General features: G+C 42.9%; 1 protein-coding gene across 1 annotated transcript; it reads left to right on the forward strand.

Moving 5' to 3' along the window:
* On the forward strand, window positions 1–27865 carry Slc35b4 (solute carrier family 35 member B4). The gene is made up of 10 exons (XM_028866152.2): window positions 1–307; window positions 10376–10489; window positions 13734–13836; window positions 14923–14972; window positions 17291–17372; window positions 17592–17652; window positions 19258–19367; window positions 20495–20570; window positions 21536–21611; window positions 22364–27865. The coding sequence occupies exons 1-10, from the start codon at window positions 231–233 to the stop codon at window positions 22608–22610; spliced, it is 996 nt and encodes a 331-aa protein (XP_028721985.1). The 5' UTR covers window positions 1–230; the 3' UTR covers window positions 22611–27865.

Raw genomic sequence — 27865 nt, forward strand, 5'->3', positions numbered from 1 at the left:
ACATGTAGTCTGGCCAGCCATTGGACGCCCCCTCAGATGAATGGAGCCGGGGATGACTGAGAACTACAGCTCTTGGGCTGGTCGCGTCAGTGGCGGCCGCGGAAGAAGAGTGGACAGAGACGGCCCTTGGGCAACGAACAGCGGGTGGTGGTGATGTTCAGTGAGGGCTTCCTAGGATAGCGATCTGGAAGGGCGCTCTGCGCGCTCGCACCCTGTGCCCCGCACCGGCCATGCGCCCGGCCTTCGCGGTGGGCCTGGTGTTCGCAGGCTGCTGCAGTAATGTGATCTTCCTAGAGCTGCTGGCCCGGTGAGTGACCCTCGCGGGCCGCGCCCGGGCTCCCGGGGCTGGTCCAGGGCTACTCGCCCTATCCACCTCCCCACTCCACTGCACTGGGTACCCGCGCTGCCCGCTACTCAGCAGTCCAGCGTACTGCTCGTCCCTTAGCATCCAAGTGACAGAGACACCCAGGGTGCTGCTTTCGTCACCTAGATGCCACACTTCGAGAATTTGAAGCTTGGAGACTTTTTTCACGTAACTGATCCAAGTGCTCAAGGAACTATTGGCAGAGGCAGTTCCTCCACCAAACCACCCGCTCCCTACTACTCATCCAACTCTAGCACTTTTTTTCCTGTCCAGTTAGGGAATGACACGTGCCTGTCCTGGGCAAAGCCTCCTCACATGCACAGCAGTCCTGTTTGTACAACGTTGCAAAGAAAGTTTCGTTTGTGTGTATTGACATGTCCTGCAAAGCATTTGCTTTTATTGGTCGTAGATGATTGTGAGGACTTCACCCAAACTCACATGTGAGAGATGTAGAGCAGATAACTACTGGGTTGTCACCATGGTCCTTGAGCATTTAGCTTATTACAGGCTTTAATTGAGAAGCGTGCACTTTGAAGCATAGCTTCGGAATGACTAGGACACTTTTCCAGAGGGAACAGGCTTGGCTTTGTGGTGATGTCTTACAAATAATGTTGGGTAATAATGTGCAAAGTTCAGTGGGCAGAAGTTAGAGAAGAGACAGGAGGTGGAGAGGAAAACGCTTAGGACTGAACAGCTCAAGTTAGTCATTTCAGGCTGGGCTCTAGTATGCTCCTTAACTTCTCTGGGCCTCCTTTTCCAGGCAGTTCAATAACATCTCAGTACAGTGATAACTAACTACATGTTTCTGAATCTATATACTGTGTCCATTGACTCTCTGAGCACCCGGTGTTCAAGGGTTACATTGTTTGGCTGAGAGTGAAACAGATGTAAAGTTGGGTGGTCTTTTCACTGCTTTTAAGTTGCAGAGCAAGAAATGGCATCTCAGATGTCTAAATTTCTAGCCCAATACCATTTCCAGTTCCCTTTCATTGTTTAATTTTAGCGGTCCACAGTGAGATGTTTGGTAGAAATGTATTTTACTTGATACTGTTGGTTTAAGTCCTTTTGAAGCAAGCAGTTTACTAATGGTCAGCTCTGTATGGGTTAATTTTTGCTGATGAGAGATTGCCATTTTATTATGCAGAGTGTTGATGAAGAGTGATTGTTTATCTTGGGAGTGGTAAGGATATGAAAACGAAAAAGAAAGTTTCTGACTGTAAGCCGGATACACTTCAAAGGAAGGAAACTTTGGAATTTGATATATATTTAATATATTTTTAAATAAATAGGTGATATATTCAGGCCAGCTATAGAAACAAAGTCAGATCATTGCGTTGGATATGCCATTAAATTGAGTGTCGCCTTTGTGTGCAGCTTGTGAGCTCTTGGCTCAAGTACTTGGTTTCAGCCATCCAAGGCACGCGTGAGAGTGTCCTCATCCCCATGGGTTCTGAAGGTTTGAGTGATACATGGGTACAGCCTGCTTCACGCTGGTGGCTGGCTTCCCCTTCTCCCTAACAGTTTTGTTTCAGTACAGGGATACCTTGTTTATTTGCTTGTTTTTTGTGATGATCCAGGAAAGTTGTGGATAAATTTATAAAGTCTTTTCATTTCTTATAGGAAACTTTATTTAGAATTTTATTAAGATTAATTTGTAAATGAATCCAAATTCCTTATTTTTTTTTTTTAATCTGCATTTTGGTGTGCAGTTGTGGGTTTTCCTGCAGTGGTAAGAAGGTGGGTTTATTAATGCAATGTAAGTATATCAGACTGATAGCAACTTACTCCTGATTGGCTTAAGCACAACACAACTTCCCACTGTAGAGCAGGAAAACTGGACCTGCGTAGACCAGAGGCTCTTTAAAGTTCCTTCTAGATAGGATCTTGAAACCAGTGGCTTTAATCATGAGGAAGTACCATAGAAAGCCCATTAGAGAGCAGAAACTGTGCTTCTTAAATGGCTTCCTTGGAGCCTTTAGATGTCACTCTAAATACAGAGGTTGAAATGACTTGTTGAAAGAAGGGGATATTGAGCATTTTTTCCCCAATTGGAAAACAAATTCAGTTTTTTCTTGATGACTTTTGTAGACCTCTAATTGGGACCAGTAATAAAATACAAGCCCTGTGCATTGAATGAACAGTTACACAGTAATAAGTGAGATCTTGATTCCCCTCTTAAAGTGCTTCTTTCTGATCAACCTTCAAAATAGGTAACATATGTATGTTTTGTATATGTGCTGTATATACACAGAGGTGATGAAGCAGGCAAGGTATTGTGTGTCTTAACATCAAGATAACAATGTGAAAGATTTTATTTTTCCCATTTAATTTTTCCATCAAGAACATGACATTGAACTAAATAAGGAAGTTTTATGTCCAGGAAAGAGAGAAGCGAGGTGTGAACCATCTGCCCAATTCATTCTCTTCAAAGTTGTCTTTTTTTAAGATTACAATTTGGATTTTTGGCAAAGAAAATCCCAAATAAGAGAAGCTGTCTGCAGTCAATGATTATAAGTCTTAAGAAATAAAGAGAAGGAAGGATTCAGGGAAAACATTTCAAGTTTTTACTTGGAAGCTTTAAAGTGAATTGTTCCAGTTCAAAGACACCCCACCCCTAGCTGGGCCAGCACTGTGTCCCTAAAATGCTCTCTGCATTAGCTTAAAGAAGCATTGGTGGTAGGATCATAGGAGTACACAGGGAGGCTCACACATCCTATGTAAAGACAAAAAAGTAGAGTAGAATTGTCAAAGGACCTGATGGGAGGGAGAATGGGAAAGTGATTCCTGGTGGGACTTCCTTCAGGGTACCCTAAAATTAGATGATGGTAATGGTTGCACATCTAAAGCCTTATATACACACCCTACGCATTTGCCATGAAGTCCTACTTCATGGAGTACCATGTGGCTTTTATATGTCTTTAGTGATAAAATATGATAAATAAAGGGAAAACAGCAGAGATCATCTGAAGGATACAATTGTAAATTTAAATTTTTTAAGTCTTTTACACAAATGCTAATATCCTCGAGCATATTTGCTTACAGTGAGGCCGCCCCGCCCCGCCCTCACGACTTGCTTGACTCTGAGCGCCCAGAGAGGGAGTGCACAGATGAAAGGGGCGTGGTCCACCCTCTGCACAGCTTCCCGACCACTGGCTGCCTGCAGTCCACGCTGGGCTCCCGAGTGCTTTTTTCCTCCTCTCAAGGGCACAGATCCAGGTCATTCCCCCCAGGAACTCCTCCTGACTCTGTGTGGAGTGGCTTCTCAGGAACTACTCTGTAAGAGCTTTGACGCAGGCTTTTAGTAGAAAATAGAAGGGAGAGCCAGAGAAGTGTTGATCCTCCTGCGTGGTGCTTGCCACCTCGTGCGTGTTTTCTCACTGAGTTCTCATGGCAACAATACATAGTTTTCACTGTATAAAGGGAAAAACCGTGTCCAGTGTGATTGTTTAAAAGGGTAACTATCAGGCTGAGGAGATGCCCCCCTGGTTAAAGTGGTTGTTGTGCGAGAATGAAGACCAGAGTTCAGATGCCCAGAACTCACATAAAATGCTTACAATTCCAGCCAGGAAAGGCAGCAGCAGGTGGACCCCAGAGGAAGCTGGCTGTCTCTGTGAGCTCTGGCCCCGATTGAGAGAGCCTGCCTTAGCAAATGAGGTGAAAGAACCATTAAGGATGATTCTGGACATCCGCCTTGGCACTTCAGGCTTCCACATGTGATGTAAACAAGTGCACCTCACGCATGTCAACATCCACATGTGCACACGTGCACACACATGTATACACACACATGTATACACACACACACACACATGTATACACACACATGTATACACACACACACATACAGAGGGCAGGGGAAGGACAGCTATCGTTTGATTGAAGACTGCTCAGTGTGTAGGAGCCTAGACTAGTCATCACCCGGTTCTGGTTGCCTTTCCATTATGTGGCAGGCACTGTGTTAGGTGCTTTTCTGGGACCTGTTCATTTACACAACAATAAACCATGAGATAAGCACTCACACTGTTCCCATTTTAAGGAAAATTGGATGTAGAAGTTGAGTAGCTTCCACATCACACAGTAATTGACAAAGGTGCTCGTTGATGTCAATAGGAAACTGTGGAGCAGCGCTGTCATGTTCAGCTCCGGGCTGCCATGAACACAGAGAACGCGCACACTCTTGCATGCAGAAGCACAGGCATACTTTTCCCACTAGGACTGAATGGGGGAATCCTTGAGAGCAAAGATTCCCAGGACCCCAGCCCAAGACAGTGAGATCAGTACTGGGAGGGTGAACCTCTCCAGGAACACAGCTTCTTTGTTCATTCATTCATTCACTCACTCATTCATTCATTCATTCATTCACAGTACTGGAGATTGAACTCAGTAATTCCTGCTCACTAGGAACGTATTCTATAAGGCCGCTAAGCTATATCCCTAGCCCTTCTACTTTTTTCCTCTTTTAATTTTGAGACAAAATCTCATTAAATACTGCCTCACCTACCTACAGTGCTAGGCTTACATGTATGCACTGCCATGTCCAGCCTGATCCATGGGTTCCTGAGGACCAGCCAGGATAGAGCTGATGAGCACTGTGCTGGGAGCCATCTGGAGTTCAAGTTCTGCTCTCCTGTATTGACCAATGGTTTGAATTAGATTCTTGAATGAGATGGATGTCTTCCATGATTGTTTATGGATTCCTACAAAGTTTAGCCTTGTCCCTTGAGCCCAAGAAAGACAGATTGTTGAACTGCATCTATAGCAGTAGGTTACAAGAAACCTTCATAGGTGGCAGAGCTTAAGGATAGCACCGTGTCTTTTTGAGGTGGCAAGCCTCGTTCTGTAGGAGTGCTGTATTTCTTGGCTGTTTCTATGCATGAGTAATGTGGGACTCTGGAGTCTTGGATGAGGAAAGATTTATTAAGGAATGAAATCTGTAAGATACACTCACGACCCAGAACAGAGCTGAGACACCACTGCTGATTCAGAGGCTGCTGTCCTGCTGTTCCACCCAAGGGTGACAGAAACAAACTGCAAGCCATACTTCCCTGCTGCTCGCTCCTGCTCCAACCACCCAAGGAGGCGTGTGACCCTTGCTCCACCCTTTTTAAGGGGACAGGTATCTTCAGAGAAAACCACACCCATAAGGGCAAAATTCTCCATCCAGTTGGTCATTGGACCAAATGGTGGAATTCCCACAACATTTCCCTTTTTTTGGCTAAAATAAAAGAAAGGTTCTAATCCTAACCTAGTAAAAACTATATACAATAAAAACTATTAACATGTATTGTCCAGAAGGAAGGAAAGGTAATAATCTTAATATTTGAAACTACATACAACAAGAACAATTATCAAATAAAGAATACATCCTAGACATCTAGACCATAGGTAATTGGTCTAGAGATTTTCATAGAGATTACTCCAATAGTCGTCCATTCCTAAAGAATCTAAGTTTTGTACCTAATATGTCCTTGGAAAAGATTCAGGAGGATTGTAACTGTAACTATTGAGGCTTCAACCCTCAAATCAAAGACCTGAGAAGGAAAATAAATTACCTGAGTAAGCAGGAAGTGCAAGTAACTTCCAAAAAAATGTCAGGAATGACAGAAATAGTTGGGTGCCTGGACAGTCACCCAAGGTTCTCTGCAACGTTGGGGCATCCAACTTTGGCTTATAGGCCTAGAATATCTTGACAGACCATTTTCAGAAGCAGGACATTTTGAAGGACTTTCCCACCCTGTCTTGGCAAAGTTTGGCATTTGCTTTTCTTTGTGTCCTACTGGTCCAGATTGGACAGTGTACTTACTGTCAGCAGTCAAGGCAAGGGCAGTTTTGCCAAGAAGAAAATGAACTCCCAATGGAGTGTCTTCAGTGCCCATCATCTTCTTGGAGTAGATCAGTACTGCCAGGAACAGATGTGTCTTACATTAAAAGGATTCTAGGTTATTAAAACATTTTAAATGCCATATTCTGTATGTCTTTGAGTGTTTGAAGGTGGCCTATCTGTCTGAAATATATCTCTGTATGACCTTGAAAATGTAACTAACATGACTATAAGTTTGACAGACATGTGTGACTATTAACATGTAATTCTTATTAACCTATGTAGCTTAAGGACTAAAGCTTCACATTATAAAAATAAACAAGCTGTAGAGGTCATAACTTATGTAAAAATAGAAGCAGATGTACAATATAAGGACAATAACCTTGAAATTGTGACAATATGCAAAAACATCTTAACCAGAGGTAGAAATGTAAATACAATATGACAAAAATAACCTTAATTTGCATCAATATACAAAAATATCCTAAACAGAAGTAGAGACATATATATATATACAGTATGACAAACATAACTTTACATTTGTATCATTATACAAAATATCTTAAACAGAAGAAGGAACATATGTACAATATAAACAAAAATAATTTTGAATTTGTATCAATATACAAAAGTATTTTAGAAATAGAAACATACAGTGTAACAAAAATATCTTTGTATTTGTATCAATATACAAGAATCCACACGAATGTAAATTATTTTAAACTGATAATCTACCTTTTAATCTTATCATGCCTATCCCCCCATATTCTATTCCAAATGAGATCCCTGAGTTTAACTTCTATTGATCCACCCCCAACCCTATAACAATTTATTATCAGCCCCCTACAGATGACAGTTATCCATAACCCTGAGAAGAACCCCAAAACCATCCACCCCATCTATAGGGAAAGTGGGCGTTGCTTTTTTAGAATTACTTCCTGCTGTCTGGCGGGGGGGGGGGGGCAATAATGTCTCTTTGGGACTCTTTAAGGACTGAAAAATGGTTAAATATTTGTAGAACTAGCTGTAACATTTGTAGCCAGTCTCTGGGTAATGGGTAAAGCTTCTCTAAAATTCTGACTGGAGTGGTACAAGAGTGTAGACCATCTCAGCTAGCTACCTTAGAATTGTCTTGAGCAGTTTGTAGTCCAAAACCAATCTTTGGGTGGTGTCTATAGGCTTAATGGCATTATAGTGGAATCCTTGTTGTGGGCCCCATCATCCTTTTGGAGATTTCAGAGATCGCTGTTAGGAAAATTTATTGTTCACTGTGGAAAACTTAAACATCATTATCAAAACGGAAAGTTTTATTTTTAAGATAGTAATGTGTCTAAAGGAGAATTTTAAAGAGTCAAATTAAATTTGAGGGGAAAGAGATTTGTGACAATAGTCCCTAGATTTTGGTTTTCTTCTGTTCCATACCATGTGGCTCTTCTGATATGAGACAGAGACTGAATTTTCTTTTAACAACATGCTTGGGTTTAGAGAAAGAGAGAGCCACACTCCAACTCCAAAGCCAGCTTCAGTTTTTAATTGAGTTGGGACAACAAATATTTTGAGAGGTAAAGAGATTTTACCTTGTAGAAGTAATTATACCATCATGCCAGATTGTTTCTTTTCCTGGTAATTTTTTCTGGGCAGTTCTCCTTCCTTTTTTAGATGTCTGTCATCCAAAAGTTCTTGATATCCTTAAGATAGATATTTTTATTCTCCTGTAAAGACAAAAATAGAATCCTGCCCCAACCCTAATTTGGTGAGTTTTTCCTTTTGACATGAACCACCACGTTGGTTGATAAACAATCACTTTTCCTATGCAAAACCCCTTCCCCAATGTAACACATATCCTGCTTTCCATTCTGAGGTCAACACATCTTTAAAGTACACAGGCTGATTTAACTCAGTTTTTTCTATTGTCCAATGTCTCTCTGCAGCTGTTGTTCTTTTTTATTAGCATTTAGAAAATTTAAAGTTGAGGAATTAAGCAGTCTATCTCTGGGGGTCTTTATTACCTCTTTCTGCTTGTTTAGCATTTCTTTTAAAGTACAGTTTGATCTTTCTATAATCACTTGTCCTCTTGGATTGTGTGATATAACTGTAATATGCTTTATATTGTAATATGCAAAAACGTTTTATTTTACTAGAGACATATGCTGGAGCATTGTTGGTCTTAATTTGTACAGGTATGCCCATGATGACCATGACTTCTAATAGATGTGTAATTACAGAATCAGCCTTTTCAGAACTCAAAGCAATTGCCCATTGAAACCCTGAATATGTACCTATGGTATAGTATACATATTTAAATTTTCCAAATTCTGCAAAATGGAACACATCCATCTGCCAAATTTCATTTCTTTGAGTACCCTTAGGGTAGTGGAGTTTGATTATACAAGAAACAAGTAGGACATTTTCTTATAATTTCCCTGGCTTGTTGCCAAGTGATGAAAAAAATCCTTTTTCAAACCCTTGCTATTGGGGTTGAACAGGGCCAGCAGGCTACACGGGCTGGCTGCTCCTGCTCCAACTACCCAAGACAGAGCGTGTGACCCTTAACTCCGCCCCTTTTTAAGGGGTCAAGTATCTTCAGAGAAAACCATGCCCATAAGACCAAAATGCCCCATCCAAGTGGACCAAATGGTGGAATTCTTATAACACATGAGGGTGTGTTTAAGGATTTGCACTGGGGATATAGCTCAGTGGTAGAGTTCTTGCCTAGTGTGCTGCCTGGTTTTATATGTCAACGTGACACAAACGAGTCATCAGAGAGGAGGGAGTCTCAATTGAGGTATGCCTCCACAAGACTGGGCTGTAGGCAAGCCTCTGTAGGGCACTTAATTAGTGATAGGGGAGGGCCCAGCCCATTATGGTCCTCTGTTCTATAAGAAAGCAGGCCATGAAGAACAGGCCAGTAAGCAGCACTCCTCCATGGCCTCTGTATCAGCTCCTGTCTCCAGGTTCCTGCCCTGTTTGAGTTATTGCCCCGACTTCCTTCAGTGACCAACAGTGATGTGGAAGTGTAAGCCGAATAGAGCCTTTCCTCCCAAGTTGCTTTGGTTGTGGTGTCTTGTCGCAGTAATAATAACCCTGACTAAGACAGCATGTTCAAGGCCCCAGCACCTAGTTGTGTATCTTGCCATCAGTATTTAATATTCACAGCATAGTAGAAAATGGAGTTGACTTTAATAAATAGAACTGGATTAGTATAAAACTGCTTTAAAAAGCCTATGCAGGGGGTCAGTGGGTGTTTCTGGTTAAGATGAAAAGACAGACTCTGAAGCTGGTTAATACTAGTCTTAGGGGGGAATTTTGATGCTCACTTGGGATGTCTTCAGCAATAGGACAGAGTTGGGGGTGGTTCAGGAAAACTGTCAGCATTTCATAGAACTGATTTTCAGAATGCCTCGAGAGGGACGTCAGAAAGAACTTTTGTCCTATGGCATGTGTTCCTATTAGGCGCCGTGGAACACTCCTGGCTCTTCTTGGAGCACCGAAGAGGATCTGTTGAAGTCCAGGAATCTCTCTTGACTGTCTAATATATTGAAGACCCGCGATGAGGGCTGTGGAGGGCCGCTGTGTGTCCCAGCAGTATTGCTCAGTCATTTGAGCTTACTATCCCAGCCCCAGAACCCATTTTTGACAGTTTTTCTTAATCACCCTTGTACAGATACACAGTTATGTTGATTTGTGTACAGATATGTACCTGTGCCCTGTTAAAATAGCAAGCCTACCCTGCATCCCCAGGACTACTTATCGCTCCTTGGGGACATTAAAGTCTAAAGTCACATGCCTATTATCACGTGACCAGTAACTCCTGGCCAGTAGAAATAGATGAACATTCCAGGAGAATTCCAGCATGTTTCTGTCCATGACTGGAGACCTTTTGGGTAGTGGGGGATGTATGTGAGTTTACAGGGAAATTTCCTGCAGCTTACTGGGAAAGTCAGCTCATGTGTCTGGCAATGAGAGGAGTTCTCATGCAGGGCCTGCTGCTGTAGGAAACCCTAACAGAGGACATTCCCTGTGACGCAGTGTCAAAGTGTGTGATGCATGGCATGTGAGGGCCAAGATGAGGAAGGAGAGCGGCTGCAGAAATCTCTCCTCTCTATTATTTTGGTGCCATAAATCTAACAGACTGTAGTGTGCTTTATCTGAGTTTGTGCCTTGTGTTTACTCTGCTCTTTACTGTACAGGAAGCACCCAGGATGTGGGAACATCGTGACATTCGCACAGTTCTTATTTATTGCTGTGGAAGGCTTCCTTTTTGAAGCTGACTTGGGAAGGAAGCCACCAGCTATCCCACTAAGGTATGGCACTTTGAAGTCTTGTTGAGTCCTTTAAACCTGAAAGGTGGCGCCTGGACAAAAAACATGAGGCACATGTTTCTCAAGCTTAGGTTATGGGTGACAGTGGAGTCATTAGTTTTATGAATTACATTGTTATACTCTAGAAAACTATTTTTAGAATGAAATTCTTGCCCATAACATTTAAAATAACTGTGATGGCGATAAGTACATATGTGTATAATACAGGGTCAGAAGGACTAGGGTGACCAGAAACTTCTAATAGTTACATGTTTGTCCTTTGTGTGGGTAGAGTTACTGATTATGCTAAGAGTAGTATCATCAAGCATCTTGCAAAACAATTGGCTTTTGGAAATAAAGAAGCAGTGAGTATACAGAATGGCAAATTACTAAATGTTACTGAATTGTTTGCTCACAAATGGTTAATTTTATATTGTGTGAATTTTGCTCCAATTAAAAGAAAATTGACAAGCTAAGAAAAAAATGTTAATGCCAGACTCTGTCCATTAGTCCAGGTTTGCCCTAAGTATCTTCACAGGGCCAGATGCGATGGTTCTCATGTTGGAGAGACTTGAGATGGAGGTGCCCTCCCAGGGGCACTTAAGTGGTATCACCCAGTTTCTTTGGGAGTGTGAATGTCACCCACGTACTCAAGCTCATCCTTGTCAGTCTTCTGCCTTCCTTAGTAGCTTGCTGAGTTTATTCATATTGTACCTTAGGCTCTTGTTAATGTAATACTAAAAATTTTAATTTCCTTTCCATTGGATTTAGTGTCCCCACAAACTTTCTGTTCCAGCAAGCCAGCATGTACATCATGATAGGAATCCCACCATTTTTTAAAAACTCCTTTGGGTCTTCCTGTTCTCTCATCTGCTCTCATGGATCTTGGTGAAAGCATCATGTCTATGTATACAGTAGCACCCTTGCTGGCTAACCTCTGTCTCCTCCTACCTGTGCTTCCGTTTTAGACTCTTACCTTTTTTTTTTTTTTTTTTTCTTTTTTTAAGACAAGGTCCTCTCACTATGTAACCCTGGATGGCCTGGAACTCACTTTGTAGACCAGGCTGGCTTCGAACTCATAGAGATCCACCTACCCCTGCCTTCCACATATTGCAATTAAAGGTGTACACTAACATGCTCAGCCTATTACCATTTTATTATTGCACCCTGTGCCTCTTGTCATTATATCCCCCATGGTCTGTCCTAATTATCATATCCCTATTCATGTCCCCTTACAGTGACTATTTTATTTTCTATATGTGAATCAACAATCAAAGTTTTGCCCAGATCCTTCATCCCCACTAACAATTTCTAGGCCATGCTATGTAAATAGTCACATAGAAGAATTAAATTAATTAACCTGAAAGACCTTGATAACTCTTTTCCCAGTGGTGTCTCAGCATGAGAGTGTCTCGTCATGAGGAACTTTGGCGAGCAGCCTTGTAAAGTGACTAACAGATGTTGCATGGGAGTTGTGAGAAGCCGTCACTAGTGGTCTTGCTTGCCTGGAGCACTGTCCTCTGTTGGGTGTCAAGTTCCTTAGACTGTTAATGCAGCCTTGGCTTCGCTTGCCCCCCCCCCCCCCGTTGTAGTGTCTCTCCAGCTCCATGTCTAACTAGTATCAAAAGAAGATAACATGAGAATGGGTGTTGTTTATCCTTCGGGTGTGTAGACACAAAACTGTTTGGAAATCTGTGCCCAAGGTTGAATATTTTATGAACAATACAGAACCATTGTTTACTTTTGCTCTAGATTGTCTAGGCATTTATTTAAAGTTTTTAAAAAATATTTTTGAGTGAATCCTGAAATTGCTGATAGTTAATCCTTTTTGACTTGAAAAAACATTGACAAGAATATGGTTTAGCTAAATAATATATGAAAGACATCTTGAATATTTTCTAGATCAAGATGAAAACATACAAATATAAAAATTTTAATCTATTTACTTATTCATAGTATGAATTTACTTATCCATAGTAACTATTTACTTATTCATTTATATGTATCCCTCTATCTTCTAAGTCATGATTATAGGATTATAGGATTTTTCTTTAAGACAGAATTTCATTTTGCTTTTGGTTGGTCTCAAATTTGTGGAGCTGAGAATGGCCTTGAACTCCTGATTCTTCTGTCTCTACCCCAAAGTGCTTATTGGATTATTGGTGTCTTCCAAGATGCCCAATTTATGTGGCACCGAGGATCAAACCCATGCTAGGCAAGTTACTCTTGCCAATTGAGCTACATCCTTAACTCCTAGGATTTTTTTATTTTAATTTTTATCACAATTTTAAGACTTATGAATTCTCAAATGACCAAGACTCTGGCTGGAGGTGGTGGCACATGTCTTTAATCCCAGTACTCAGGACACAGATGCAGCACACCCTGATCTATATAGTGAGTTCTTGTCTAAACACCTTGTCTAAAAGAGAGAGAGAAGAAAAGCAAAGAAGACTCTGATCTTGAGTATAAGTCTATACAAATCAAGGAATATCCTCATTATTTTAGACACTACTGGTTCAGTGTGAGAAATAGTTTTCACAGTGGCTAGACTGAACATGAGCTTGACTTAGCAAATCATTGGAATGTAGTTTTTCAAAATTAAGAAAAATAATATTGTATAAATATATACATGACATATTTAAGGTAATTAACCATTTTCAGATTCTCCAGAGGCCTATGAAAAGTATCTACAAGGAATTAATACATTAAACAAGAATTATCTGTTCACTTAAAATGTCTTACTATGGATTAGGTAACATTTGTAAATCCTAGTCCTAAGTTCCTTGAAAAACATTCAAGGGTTTTCTTTTTTTTTTTTTTTTTTTTTTTTTTAAAGATTTATTTATTTATTATGTATACAGTGTTCTGTCTGCATATACACCTGCAGGCCAGAAGAGGGCACCAGATCTCATTACAGATGGTTGTGAGCCATTATGTGGTTGCTGGGAATTGAACTCAGGACCTTGGGAAGAACAGCCAGTGCTCTTAACCTCTGAGCCATCTCTCCAGCCCCCTCAAGGGTTTTCTTAAGCATATCAGTAATTCAGACTTTCCCCATGCTAGTCTGACTTGGTGCAGTGTTTGTATATGGACTTAGTATGTGACTTTATCTGGTAATAGTTCTCTATACTCTCTTAGCAGAGAGGAAGGAAGACCAGTGTCTTTTAAACCAAATATATGCATTTCCTTCTATATCAAAATTTCTTGAAAACATGGACTCGTGTGATGTTGTTCTCTCCTAATGCAGGTACTACGCCATCATGGTAACCATGTTCTTCACTGTCAGCGTGATGAACAACTATGCCCTGAATCTGAACATTGCCATGCCCCTGCATATGATATTCAGATCAGTAAGTGCCAGCTCGAATGTGTGTCCTCCAAACAGCATGGTAAAGTGGGCAGACTGTGTGTGTGGGGCAGAGGTAGACAGTCGTACAGGAAGTCAAGTCTAGGGCATAAGGTTTGTGTTGAGTCTTTGAACAGGATGGGAAAGTGGAAAGTGCATGGCTTACTGTATTCATTTCAGGTCTAATATATGACTAATGAAAGTAAAATTAAAGTTTCTCTGGGAAATAGATTTACTTCCTGTCTCCTTCATCTGGCCGATTTTGAGCTCGTACTTAACTACTGAAGCCTCTTTACCCTCACCCCTGCCTGCAGTGCTTTGCTTTGTAATTAAGGCTGGCTTGGAACTCTCCATCCCCTGCCTCAGCCTCCTGAGTGCTGGGTTTATGGGCTTGTCCCATCACACCTGGCAGGACAATTGGGGATGAAGGGGATTTCTCTCAATATGATAATCCATTTTCTCCATTCTTTATGTGTGATCAGCGATGTCTAGTTGGTATATAAATAAGAGCAGAGTGTTCCAGAAGAGCGGGGAGGACATCAAGGCACGTGTGGGTGGAGTTGGAGCAGACTGCAAAATGGGTGGTGATGGGAATGACGTTAATCTTGTTGCCTGAGATTTGTGTGAGATTAATGTCCTATTCCTACAGAGACCTGCATAGATCATCGTCATTATCGAGGTGACACCAAAGCACCGACGTAGCACTTACACAAACTTTATATTGGTTAACACCTTTCTAGAGAGGAGAGACTTCTTTGATTAAGAATGGAGGTGGGAAAAAGCTCAGTAGAAGTTTTAAACACTAAGTAGATGGGAAGTTTGAGCGAAGTAGGTCTAAAGGATCATGTAGCCCTATTAATTAATCATAGCTTTTGTTGTGATCACTTAATGAGAACTGATCATTTTTATTCCCACTGAATCTTGTACTGATTTTATTATTTCTCAGGACAGATTTTTTTGGCCTCTTCTTTGTCTTAGTGACTATTCATCCTTTGTCCTGTATTTTCCCTTGTCTGTTTTCTTACCCATTGTGAGTCATGATGTTTTCTTCCCTAGTGCACTGAAACGTCACCCTTGTCTTCTTTTACAGGGCTCTCTGATTGCCAGCATGATTCTAGGAATTATCATTTTAAAAAAAAGGTAACGGCACACCTTCATGTTTTGTATGTGGAAGTGATATTCCAGGTCACCTCTGTGGACTGGTCACCTTTCTTTTCCTACAGTGGGAAAGGCTGCTCCTGGCCATCAGCCTTTTCTTGAGTTCTTTCTCTCAGAATTATGGGTAATGATGACTTTCCTAAGGCAGCTGACCAGGCCAAAGACTCCCCCTGTGGCTTCCTGTGGGGCCAAACAGCTCTTGTTACCACGGGATCTTCAATGCCTTGCCAACCTATAAAAGCAGTTGACACAGAAGTCACTGTGCAGTATGGTCACCATTAGCACATGTGAACTTACATTTTCTAAGTGAAATAAAATGAAATATTTTCTCACTTTTACTAGTCACATTTTCAACGCTGAGTAGCCACATGTGGCAGGTGGCGACCATATTGGAGAGTGCGGATATGGAACATTTCCAGGGAGTGGTATTAAAAGTCTGTGGGTCAGTTGTCCTAGAAAGTGCTTTGTTGTTTGTTTTCTTTTTATCTTGGCATTCCTGGGCTAGATCCCAGGGCCTCACATGTGCTGCAAGCATTTGTATTAACCTGCATATCCAGCACACATAAGGTGCTCTTCAGTGTACTATAGTGAACCGGGAATACTTTTATATGTTAAGAGAATTTCTGGTAAAGACCCAGATAGACACAAGGAAGGAACAGAAGGCTCAGGGTTGTTCTTCATAGCTGCTGCCAGTGGTGTGGTAGGATTGGGGTGGAAATGCAGGAGCAGCCTGGGGTGCTTTTCCAAAGTACCCACCTCTCACTTGAGCCTCAGCCCTTCCTGCCTTATGCAGACATAGGAAATGGCCAGATGTTTTGTTTAAGATGAAGACTGTACTTGACAGCTAGCCTTCACCTCGGAGACCTGGGTTCCTTCCTAAGCTTTGATTTGGTTCATAACAAGATACTGTGTGTGTGTGTGTGTGTGTGTGTGTGTGTGTGTGTGTGTGTGTATGGATTACAGTCTCCTAATATAACCTCATACTGTCAGAGGCTCTTTCCAACACCTGTTTCCCTTAAGAGTTTACTTGGAATCTGTTGTCTTGGGAGTGAGCCTTTGACCACCCACAGAAAAGGAATTTCTCTAACTTCTCTATATTTATTCATTCTTCCCTTCCCTCCCTCCCTCCCTCCCTCCTCCCTCCTTACCTCCCTCTCCTCCCCTTCCCTCCCTTTATGGTGTCAGGATCAAACTCAGGGCCTTGCCCATGCTAGGAAAATGTCCTGCCACCAAGCTCTGATCCACGTTTAACTTCTTATTTTTCTTGAACACAGTCCTTTGGATATTTTAAAGACCACATCTATATTTTTCTTAACCATTATTTTGGCTTAATTTTTAAACTACTTCAACTTGATGTTTCTAGACTGAACTTTTGCTATGTAAGGTTTTATTAGCATCTATTAACTATATGCAGTTAACTATATGCATTATGCTAATTTCATACATACATACATACATACATACATACAAAATGTATCTTGATTATATTCACCCCCAAGCCCTCTTGTCCTTCTCCCATTCCTGCTGAGCCCTTCTTCTGCCCAACCAGTCCCTTCCACTTCCATACCCCACTTCTCTGCAGTGGGCCTCTCCTGTATCCCTCTCTCAGCATCTCAGCCAGTCAGATCAACTCTGATGAGGTATTGTAACCAAAAGATACAGTGTCCTTGGGTAGAAAAGAAATGATGATTCATTCTGTAAGTTTAATTTCTTTTTATCCTTCCTGGGGCCTTTCCCTTGATTACCAAGACTCGGAGGGGCATCATAATGATACCATTTTAGTTAATGGGAAATGTCACCATTATGCTGCCCTTGGCTCTATAAATTGCACATTCCTCCCTTTATCCAACTGTGCCGACATTTTACAAAATCATTTAAGTTATTCAGATTGTTTTTAAAGAAATATCTTCCCTGCAGAATTGACATTATTCTCCAAGTTTTGATTCTTGTCATTTGTACCTGGTAATCTGTTCTTCCTTTTGAATAGTGTGTGTGTTAAGACATCATTCTAGGCTCTTAGGATTGGAAAAGCCACAGGTACTGGTGAAGACTGGGCAGGCTGCATCGGCTTCTGGAGAGCAGAATGCAGTGTCATGTGACTTCTGGTGTATGTCTGTTTTCTGGTTTTGTTTACTGTGTCAGTTTCTGATAACAGTCTAGTTGATCAATAGCTGTTGACACTGCTGGGGAGTGGTCCCCCAGTGAGACTGTAGACGTTTACACTGAGTCACATAGTGCTGACTGTAAATCCCCTTAGCCATGCTCTCCTTTGCTGAGATGCTCTTGTCTTTGTTTTCCAGATACAGTATGTTCAAGTACACCTCCATTGCCCTGGTGTCTGCAGGGATATTTATTTGTACTTTCATGTCAGCAAAGCAGGTGGTAAGAATCAGCTTTAAATCATTTGTTTTCACTGCTTGTCATCAGGCCCCATTACCAGGCACCTGGTAATGAAGAGCCGAACTAGAGTGCTTATGTAAGACAGGAACTCAACTCTGAAAGAAGAGTGGAAGGAAGTGGGCAGCGTAAATATTCCCCTTGCGTCTCGGATGTTGTTTGCAGTTCTGGTCCCTGTTGCTAGTGTATTTTCTTATTTCCTAGACTTCGCAGTCCAGCTTGAGTGAGAAGGATGGATTCCAGGCATTTGCATGGTGGTTACTAGGCAAGTACAGTAGTTACAAAAAGCTAATTACCTCTGCACTGCCGTTGCTGAGTTTTCTCCTGTGGGACACGTTTCTTGGCAAGAACTTTAGGCTAAACAAATTATGCCAAGGAGGAGAGTGGCAACTGGGACCAGTATGTCTCTGAACCTTAGGGTTCAAAAAATTAGAAGCGGCCACTGTTCACATTTTTGGCACCATGTTCCACGTGGGTCCATATTTCCCATGGTTTGTCAGTGGCAGAGAAAAGTCTGTCGTGCTCTTTAGGAGCACTGTGTAGGGAGTCTTCTGTTTCCTAGTAGCCGGTCTGCTGAGTGGAAGTACCTGCAAAAGAAGGGTGAGTCAGAACCCTTAACTCTCAGTTTCCCAGGGGCACAAGGGCTTATTTTCTTCTTAAGTTAACTGTTCCATATGACAGTGTTCCCAAATCAACTCTCAGGAGAATTTTTAAAAATACAAGTATCTCTGTGTGGAATTAATTAGGCAACTCCTACAGGGCCTCATCCTCACTTGGATTTGTGGGGGAAATGTTTGCAGTAGTAACGGAGTGGATTCACCCTGATTGAGTGGAAGAAAGTAGCAGCAAACCCTTGTGTCCCCTTGTCTTGGCTTTGGACTTGAACCCTTCAGCTTACTGTTCTTCCCAGAGAAGATCTCTGCACTGTTGGGGAAATACTTACCCAATGCGAAAATCCCAAAGATATGAACATACAACTCAAAGGGAAAAAATAATGTCCAGTAATTTTATACCCTCATAATCTAGTAATCAAAGAAAACCAAGGACAAGAACTTTTCATTTTCTTTCTTTCTTTTCTTTTTTTTTTTTTTTTTTTTTTGGTTTTTCGAGACAGGGTTTCTCTGTGTAGCTTTGCACCTTTCCTGGAACTCACTTGGTAGACCAGGCTGGCCTCGAACTCACAGAGATCCACCTGCCTCTGCCTCCCGAGTGCTGAGATTAAAGGCGTGCGCCACCACCGCCTGGCAAGAACTTTTCATTTTCGCCTTACCATATTGGCAAGACGGTAATCAACACTGTCACTGCTGTGAGGTTGCGGTACCACAGCCGTCTCCATACAAGCCGTCAGCAGAGTAAATAGATTGCCTTTCTCAAGAAATATTGTGTATTGAGTTTTTAAAGGTCTTGAAGGTTTTTTAATGTTTGGCTCAGCAGTTCCATTTATGAAAAATTATCCTAAGGAAATAATTAACATCTTAAGTATTTGTGTATATTGATTTCAGTGAAATAACTGGAAATCTAACTGTCTCATCACAAGGCCTTTAAGTGTGGTACAACCACATGATAGGGTCATGTGTGGACCCTAAATCACACTTTGAAAACACATTTATAAAGGACATAAAGGAAAAGTCCAGAAGAACCTCATGAGAAAAGCAAAGTATAAAAAAGTGTAGACAATCATACACTGTCTTAGTATACAGAAATATGGATAAGGATTTGGAAATGGGGAACTAGAGAGGATTTCATTGTAGCATTGTGGTTTTAAAATTTGCATGTCCTATAGTTTGTGATAGGTATAAAACTGTAAATAATACTGTCGCCTTAAGAAAATATGTCAAAAGGCATCTCTTAAGCTGATCTTTGTTTTTAGGCATCGGGGCACTGACTTTTGCTCTGTTGATGTCAGCGAGGATGGGCATATTCCAAGAGACTCTATACAAAAAGTTTGGGAAACACTCCAAGGAGGCATTATTTTATAATGTAAGCAACTTCTTGAACCCTGGGAAGGTGAAAATTTCTGATTTATGATGTGTTATGCCAAGTGAAATCCTGATGTAATTGATGGATCGTATTGTTGTTAATAACCAACCTTTAGACCAGAACACTGAAGTACTTTAGGCATGGGGATAATGTGCATTTTGAGTGACAGTTATTCATGTGAGATGATCATGATCAACCAAATAAGACATTTAAGGGACAAAGAACCAAGGCCCACAAAGTGACTATAGGTAAAATTGTTAAACCCAATATGGAAAGCCAGAAAGAGAAAATTAGTCCCAAAGCAAAAGATCAGAAGTGTGGACGTCAGTGGGGCAGCTTGGGGGGTGGGGTTCAGGGCCTGAGCTCCCAGAGGGGTTTTACTCACATGATAGTTCAGTTCCCTGCAGGTACCTGAGCTTCTTCATTTTCAGGGGTGACCCAGCCTCTCCCCTGTAGCTTTCCCTGGCCCTCCTTTATGGCTATTGAAATATGCCCAGAGAGCTGCCCCAGGCCAGGCCAGCCACTCCCTCTATGCTCAGTTAATCTGAACAGGCCGTTTGGCACATTTACTTGGAGCTGGAGTTTGTGGCCAGGGAGTTTTAAAAAGCAAGCATTTTATTTGGTTTGTAGCTGTCATTGAGAGCAATGCCAAGTATAGGGACAGCTCAGCCAGAGTCACGTGACCTGATTGCACTTTGTACTGTCGTAGTGAGGCAGGTGGTAGTTGTCAGGCACCTCTTCCTCTTTAGCCTCGTCTCGTCGTTTGTTTCTCCTTGGCCTCAGATTGTCTTCAAATTTCTTTGTACTAGTTTCTAAATTCTCTGAAATCTGTGTGGCCCTTGTGGTTTTCAAATCCAGTATGGAGCAAGTCCTTTGGGGCAGAATGGCTGCGTGCTGAAGTCCCCCTTTGCCTTGTTGAGGGGAGTACTTCTTTGTCCTTCTCATTGGTGACCATCAGGCTCCATGAGACGTCATGCCATATGGTGTCAAGGGCACAAAGGCACGAGGTACATTTACCTGAGAGGGGCTAACTTCCTTATTGGACAGCTCCAAGTCATTGTAAAGCTACCCTGACTGTTCTGTAACAGGTTTTCATTTACCTTTATGTGCTCCATTTCTTCCCGCAGCACGCCCTTCCACTTCCTGGTTTCATCTTCTTGGCCTCTGATATTTATGACCATGTCGTTCTGTTCAATAAGTCTGGTAAGTCTGGGGTCATGTGGAAGGATTACTTGCCAGTTTCTGAGGCGAAGCCTCAGTTTTGCATTTGGCTCGACTACAGCTTTATCTCACGTTCATCGGAACTCTTGCACCTTCCGGGTGCTGTCAGTCAGTAGTTGGCGCAGCAAGGGCTGGCAGGCTCTTTCCGATTCTCTGCAAATAAGGATAGCCTCACCTCTTCCCTTCTCCTGGGAATCGTGTGTTTGCGTGTGAACATGGAATGAACACGCTCCAGCCCCAGAAGTTGGGTGGCAGTCAGCTGTCCCTGTGTCTCTCCTCTGCCTTGAAAGGCAGAGCTGCTCACCAATCTAAGCTGCCTTGGCACCAAGCAAAAGGGCGCAAAATGATGATAGGGCTTGTTTCCTCGATGCAGATGAAATAATCAAGATAAATTAATTACAAACAAAACAACATTTAAAAAAAGAATGTCTAAGTGAGGGTAAGCTGTTGCTTTTTAGAGAGGCTACTTGGGAAATTGATGATAGATGGTCGTGCATACAATCTGATCATCTAAGAGTGTTACATAGATAGGTGAACACACAAGAAAACCCTTTTTAAAATCAGTGCTTTGTGCTGCACACACGTAGTGCTTTTTGTACTGTGTTGGGCCTGCTCTGCATGTGCAGTGTTGTGTCTGTCATTTGGCCTAAAACTGTGTTATAAAAGTAGGCAGTGTGTAAGAGAGTCCACGTGGCTCTGACTTACAGAGCAGCATTTCTCATTATTAATACCATAGTTGTGAAGATTCCAAGAGTCCTCACAGAGCTCTGACTCTTGGTTAGTGGAGACTGGATTCAAGGTGAATAAAGGGGTGTATGGGCCAACAGTTTTTAAGGGAATTAATGCTGCTGTTCCTGATACTGTTTTTGCCTGTATAACCTTGTTAAGAAGATGAAAAGTTCAACTGTTCACACTGACATGATCGTCTCTTCTCTTCACCTCTGCAGAACTCTATCAAATTCCAGTCATCAGTGTGGCTATGCCCATCATGTGGTTCTACCTCCTCATGAATGTTGTGACTCAGTATCCTTTGGAGTGCTCTTTGGTCTGTGTCTCCATTCTTACAATGTAGGGACATGAGTTTGGGTTTTGCTTTGACTCCTTCTCTAGTGAACTGGAGACGGGTAGACCTATTCGTGAAGCTCCTTTGTAGACTGTAATGGTGCAGGTCAGGTAGGTCACACAGAAGAAACAGGACTCTGTGGACTGGTTTAGACTTAGTCATGTCATGAAATGAAATGACCTGAGATTTCTGTGAGGTTGCTGGTGTCCTAGGATACTTTTTATTATTTCATGACTGTTATAAGTTGCCGCAAAGCTCTGAAACAAACTTCAAATGAAGACTCATTTAAAAGTAATTATATGGATAGAAGGATCTTACCAGTATAAAAGTTGTGATGTCTTTAAAATATTGAAACAGATTGAGGTTGACTGCCTCCTTCTGAAATCACCACATAGATTTGCTATACAGAGTTCCACTTTGAAGGAGCGAGTGGAGGGTCCAAGGACAAGACAGTAAAGGTGAGTGGGGTCACCTCCTGACCATGTCACTCCAGCGTTACTTTGTAGTTGGCCTTCATTATAAACTGTAATGAAAATCCATAGTCATGGGTGGTTAGGAACGCCAGGGCTGGAATCTTTCTGGAAGTTCTACTAAAGAGAATCCTCAGAGTGGATCTTTGTGTTTTCTCAGCATGTCAAGTTGCAGGCAGGAATCGCAACCCAAAGCTTCCTTCTTGGTAGTTTACAGAGAACAGCCTTAACCACTGCTCCAGATACGTGTGCGTCCGGGGTGTGTTCATCCTTACAACAGAGTGTACCTCCCTCACCGTCACGCTGGTTGTGACCCTGCGCAAGTTCGTGAGCCTCATCTTTTCTATCCTGTACTTCCAGAACCCGTTCACTCCGGGGCACTGTCTGGGCACCTTGCTTGTCTTCACTGGGACCTTAATGTACACAGAGGTGTGGAAAAACCTGGGGACCACGAAAAGTCAGCTGCAGACGGACGGCAAGAAGGACTGAGGTCTGCCTGGGACAGACAGCCTGTGTTATGTGTTAGAGGCCTCCGGCTCAGGTCTGGTTACCATTTCACTTTGGCTAGTGCGAAATTACCACAGTATTGAACCCAACAGGCCCCAGAGCACCTCTGAAGGATGAGGCTCATCTGCTCTTTCCCGGCCACCCAGACAGTGTTTGTAGACTCTGCCTAGGCATCCCTGAGCTAGAGTAAACAACACAAACAAGGCTACCAGGCAGACGATTGGATAGCCTCTGCATCTGCGTGCCAGAACATCAGAACCACACTTGTTGATTTCCAGGTCCTCAGAGCTACTCGCTTTCTACCCATGCGTGGTCTTGGATAAGGCCACGCCCCTGTGGCTCCTGACAGTTCCTTGGCTGTGACAGCCGTCACCCTTCTGTCCCTCTTTCCCCTCTCACCCGCCACACTTCGCACTTTACAGTAGATCTGATGTTCCAGGCACTGTCGGGCACCGAATGACCCAGTGGACATGTGAGAAATTAGACCCCAGGAGTGATGAGTCTGAGCTCCCTCCCATGTGTCGGGAAAGAAGCAGAGCCCTGGTGATGTGTGAGCGGAATGCTGGTGATGATGAGCAGATAGGAGGGACCCCCTCCCACATTCCACTTTTTTAAAAATCAGTACAAGGTTCACATGATTCTGTGACCCGCTGCTTTCTGTGCTGAGAGCAGTCCTGCAGTGTTCATGGCAGGAAGAAGGATGGGGTCAGTAGGGAAGAGGGAGGCTTTTCCATCCATCTCCCACGGGACGCTCCTTAGCTGGTGACAGACATACGGTGGGAGTGTAGCCCAGCACAGCTCACTCCATCGGTACCCTGAGAGACCGCTGCCCCTGTGAAGCCAGCCACACACTCATATAGGTCTCAGATGTGTCTGTGAAAAGCTTGGAGAACCAGTAATCAGAAGATAGCTCTTCCTGGCGCTCTGAGAGTTGTCACTTGTCAGGTCACTGATGAGGAAATTGATGTATAGGTGTGAGTGTGATGTATAAATCAGGCCAAACCCCGCCACCACAGAGCGAGGTCTTGTTTTCCCATAGAGGTTAGACTGTTCTTGATGGGTGTGGGTAGGAGGCTTCATGTGAGCAGAACATGTTTACATACAGAAACACGCCTCTTTTCTGCTGACTGCTCTGAAGGTCTGGTTTTCCTGTCATGGATAATCTTGAGAGTAATCCTGTCAAATAGCACACGTGTGTGTGCTTGTATGTGCCCTCAGCTGGATAGTATGTGATTGAAGAGCACGGAGTCCATGTTGTTTTAGTTCCTCTTTTCTCCACTCAGACCCAGACCCTCATTAACCTCACCTACTCTCTGCTCCTCTGCAAGCAGCCGAACTCACTGTTTCCCTTGCATTTAGACCAAGACCTTTCATCCTTTAGCTATGTGCAGTCTGCGCTCTTAAGCTGAGATGTGGCTCTCCATGTCTCCTAGGCTCACTTTAGTTCTTGTTCCACTGTCTGAGGCACCCTTTGATGGGTCTGAAGAACAACAGGAAGGAGCAGGAAGGAGAAGTATCCTAATCCTCTGGGTCCCTGGGGAGGGCAGTTAAAACTGCCTTGCTCTTTTGTTACCTTAAATGGAGGTACTGTTTCTCCACCTGAGTCCCCAGGTTTGGAGACTGATTTGTCATTTTGGCCATTGACAACTTCCCAGTGCTGGTAATGCTCTGTTCTCAAAGATACTGCAATACATGTGAACTCCTTCACGGGCCCAGAAGCTCCTTAGCTGCTTTGAAATATGTGGGGTTGCTTGGGGTCGCTTGGACCAGCATTGCTATAAATACCAAGTGTTAAATGTCCCCTTAAAAGGCTGGAATAAAAAGTACTTTTTCCTTCCTGTTTAACAGGAGAATCTGCTCATAGGGGCTCCCGAGGCTCCATTCTGATTATTCCTAACATGATAGAACTTTCAGCTACCCAGCACTTTCCTGTCTATGCCAGTGAGAAGGACTACAGTTTGTAGTTACCTGAGACTGGTTGATACAGACAGGATTTTGTTGCTGGAGGGCTTTGAGTGTTCAGAATGTGCATCCCTCTTAATATGAATACTTTGTGAGTTTCATTAAAGGAGATGGAGGGACAAGTAGGAGGTCAGAACACTCACAAAACAAAATGTACACCTGAAGGAAGAGTACCCGAAGGGCCCAGCCTGCCTCCTTCCACACTCTAGTTAGAGAGAAGAAAGTACCCAGCAGACACTGCTCACAGCTTTGTAGAGCTGCCTTTTGAAAGGTTTTGTTTTCATTTTCCTTGTACACCGGCACTGCACATGGCCCTGTGGCAGGACGTTTCCACACAGGTGAGCACATCCCCACCTTCACCCCCACCCCACCCCCACCCCCGCCCTGCTGTCCGCTGGACAGTTTTCCTCGACCTTCAGATCACACATCCATCCATGATTTTATGTCTCTACACAAAGTCCAGGAACTACAAATGAGAGAATATGATGTTTGTCTTTCCTACGCTAGCTTAATTTGCTTACCAGGATCATCTCCAAATTCATCCATAAAATCATTCTTTGAAAAACTCATTCCTCTTGACTAATTCTTTTTCTATGTGGATTGTAAAAATTTTTAAAGGGCAAATAAGCCATTTTATCAAGGCCAGACTCATTGAATGTAGAGAAATGTCTACCAAATATTGCTGTTCTTTCAGCTTCAGAGACAGCTTATAGTTTGACGAGAAAGAGCTGAAGACATGGGAAACTGCTTTAGAGGAAGAGTCAATAGTGTAAGCCACTAGCCAGGGAATGTCCTGTTTCCCTGTGCCCACATCACAGCCTGCCTGGGGTGTTTGGTGAGGTGGTGGGGGAGGACTGGGTGCTTGGGTTATAATTAATACCTGCATATCCTTTAACCAACATTCTGTTGTAAATGTTAACCTTATCACTTTTATTAGAAATGTAATTTCAGTTTTTGAACTTTTTCCTTGCAGTACTGAGAGTCAAACATACATTTTATGGATTCTTTTCTTTTCATCCACCTAAAACAACCAATAACCCATTCGATGGATTTAGAGTTCAGTGGGTGTGTGTTTTCTTTTCCCTTCTTCCTGCCCAGTTGACCAAAACACAGCACTGCCCTTCTCTGCCAGGGTGGTGGGGGCCGCCTGTATCCCCTCTTCTGGTCTGGGAGGAGTGCATGGTAGTTCCAAGGGTTCTCAACCTGTGGTCCTTTCCTGGGCCCCGCCCCCCTTCTGGGCTTGGGCTTTGGTTTTGCCCTTTGTTCTTCCTGACCTTACCTCACTCCCTTCTGCACCTGCATTCACCGGCGCTGTTCCTACTGCGCCATCCCCGTCATTCTCGCCCGCTCGCTTGTGCCTCTGTTCTCGGGGCCTCTTGATATTTTATCTCAGGAGTTTCATACGTTTTTATATCTGTCCAGCATGTTTTATTTAGTGTGCCTGTAAGCATTGCTAGTAAGAGTGCAGTGTACAGGGGAACACTTGGCAGAGTGCTTCACGGGAGTGTGAACATGGGAGCTTTCTGAACTGTCTGTATAGTCTTTCCCAGCTCAGCCCAGGAGCAGAGAATCCCTGCTACCTGTCGCTTCTTGTTTGCTTCTTTTTGGCCTGGAGATGGGGAAGTATGAAGTCAGGGATAGTTCTGCATCAGTGAATTAGCTATTGGTGGTGGACATGTTATCAGAGAACCAGTTTGAGTGAACCTGAGCAGATAGACACATGTGCTCAGAGAAACCACGTTGTAAAGATCTGAAACTAAGATCCTTTCTGTGGCTACAAGTAGATAGAATTAGGAGGAATTCTGCTCCTGTTAGATAAACAAAGCATTTTGGTCTCAGTTGGCTTGCTGCTGAAAGCTGTTGACTGAATCTTGTCTGTGGCAGTTCACGCTAACATCGAGAAAACTGCCAATATAGATGAAATGTGCTCATTATTACTGTTGATTGGTGTAGTGTTTGGAAATAAGTATGAACAATATTAAGTGCAATATTTAAGCCTTGGAATATATTTGCTATGACCAGTTGGGAGACTAATGCCTCTCAACTTTACATTGTATTCTTTCTTTCTAGAAGTTTCCTCTCTGTAGACATTCCAGGAATAGAAGGGGCCGGGGAGCATGCATAATTCATTTCTGAACTGCCAGCTCCTGGCATAGTGTCTGACATGTGTTACGTGAGAAAATGAATGCTCGCCAAGGCCTCTTCCTCCCTCTTCATAATGGTTCCTTACAGCTCTTCCCAGTTCTCAGTAGCTGGCTGGCAAGAAAGCCAAGGACGGGGTATATCCCAATGACTCCAAACGCGAAAAGGAATGGGGAGCAGTTATTGGGGGTGGCTGTAGAATGCTACCCAGCTTTTAGCTGCCTTGATGCCTGGTGGGAGGAGGGAAGAGACTTGAGAGCATATTACCATATAGAGTTGATGTTCAGGAAGAAGCTCACCAGGAGGTCATTAGAGACTCCTAAGGGTTTTGAAGAGGGTGCCTGGTGACTACCACACTCCCATGTCACAGTTCCTGAAGTCAGTGTTGCCAACTGATGCCTGAAGAGCTGTGTGTATTTGTCTGCATTGAGTATCACAGACATCTGCCTTGAGCTTTGCCTACAGAAATCACCACCAAGGGGCAAGCGGCAAAGGAGCCAGAGACAGAAAAGGCCTGGTCTGCACTCATAAGGCCCATATTCGAGGGGAAAACTGTAATGATGCCTTTGACAGATTGAGTTATTTTACATCTTTTCGGGGGTTGAGGAGGTATACTCCTCAAGCGGAGTGGGAGGCAGGGGTTATTCCCAGCAACACAAGAAAGCCTTTGTGCTTGGCTCACAACCACGAGCATTCCCGTGCTGTTTGCCTGCTTTCCAGAGAACAGCCTCGGCTTCCCAAAAAGGATGATTTGAAAAGTGACAAATTATGGTAGTGAGGGTTTTACTCATTCAGCCTCTGAGCGCTTCGTTGAATATTACATTTTAAGAACAAAGATCAGAGAAGGAGGGAGCCGTAGCAGCCATGTGTGTAGAACAGCCAGAAGACATTAGTGAGTATTCAGACTTTGAGCTGTGTAAATATCAGACATCACTCCCAGCCTTAGGAGATATTTGAGCAGCTAAGGAGGAAAGGGAGGTTCTTTGAATAAAACGTTTTGCCAAACTGAATGTGTCTTTTTACCGTCATTTCTTATAAAGAGCCATTTTTCACCTCTGAAAAAACTCATCAGACATCTGGTTTTTATCTTGGATTTGCGATCATTGTTTCTTAATAAAAGTGATAAATCCCTG

Source organism: Peromyscus leucopus, chromosome 3 (assembly GCF_004664715.2).
Source record: "Peromyscus leucopus breed LL Stock chromosome 3, UCI_PerLeu_2.1, whole genome shotgun sequence".
Classification (NCBI taxonomy): domain Eukaryota; kingdom Metazoa; phylum Chordata; class Mammalia; order Rodentia; family Cricetidae; genus Peromyscus; species Peromyscus leucopus.

What these genes read in the sequence shown, in the direction of transcription:
- Slc35b4 (XM_028866152.2), top strand. Translation starts at nt 231, where the DNA reads ATGCGCCCGGCCTTCGCGGTGGGCCTGGTGTTCGCAGGCTGCTGCAGT. An exon ending in CCACCAGCTATCCCACTAAG is followed by an intron (nt 10,490 to 13,733) that starts GTATGGCACTTT and finishes CTCCTAATGCAG; the next exon opens with GTACTACGCCATCATGGTAA. An exon ending in TGCATATGATATTCAGATCA is followed by an intron (nt 13,837 to 14,922) that starts GTAAGTGCCAGC and finishes CTTCTTTTACAG; the next exon opens with GGCTCTCTGATTGCCAGCAT.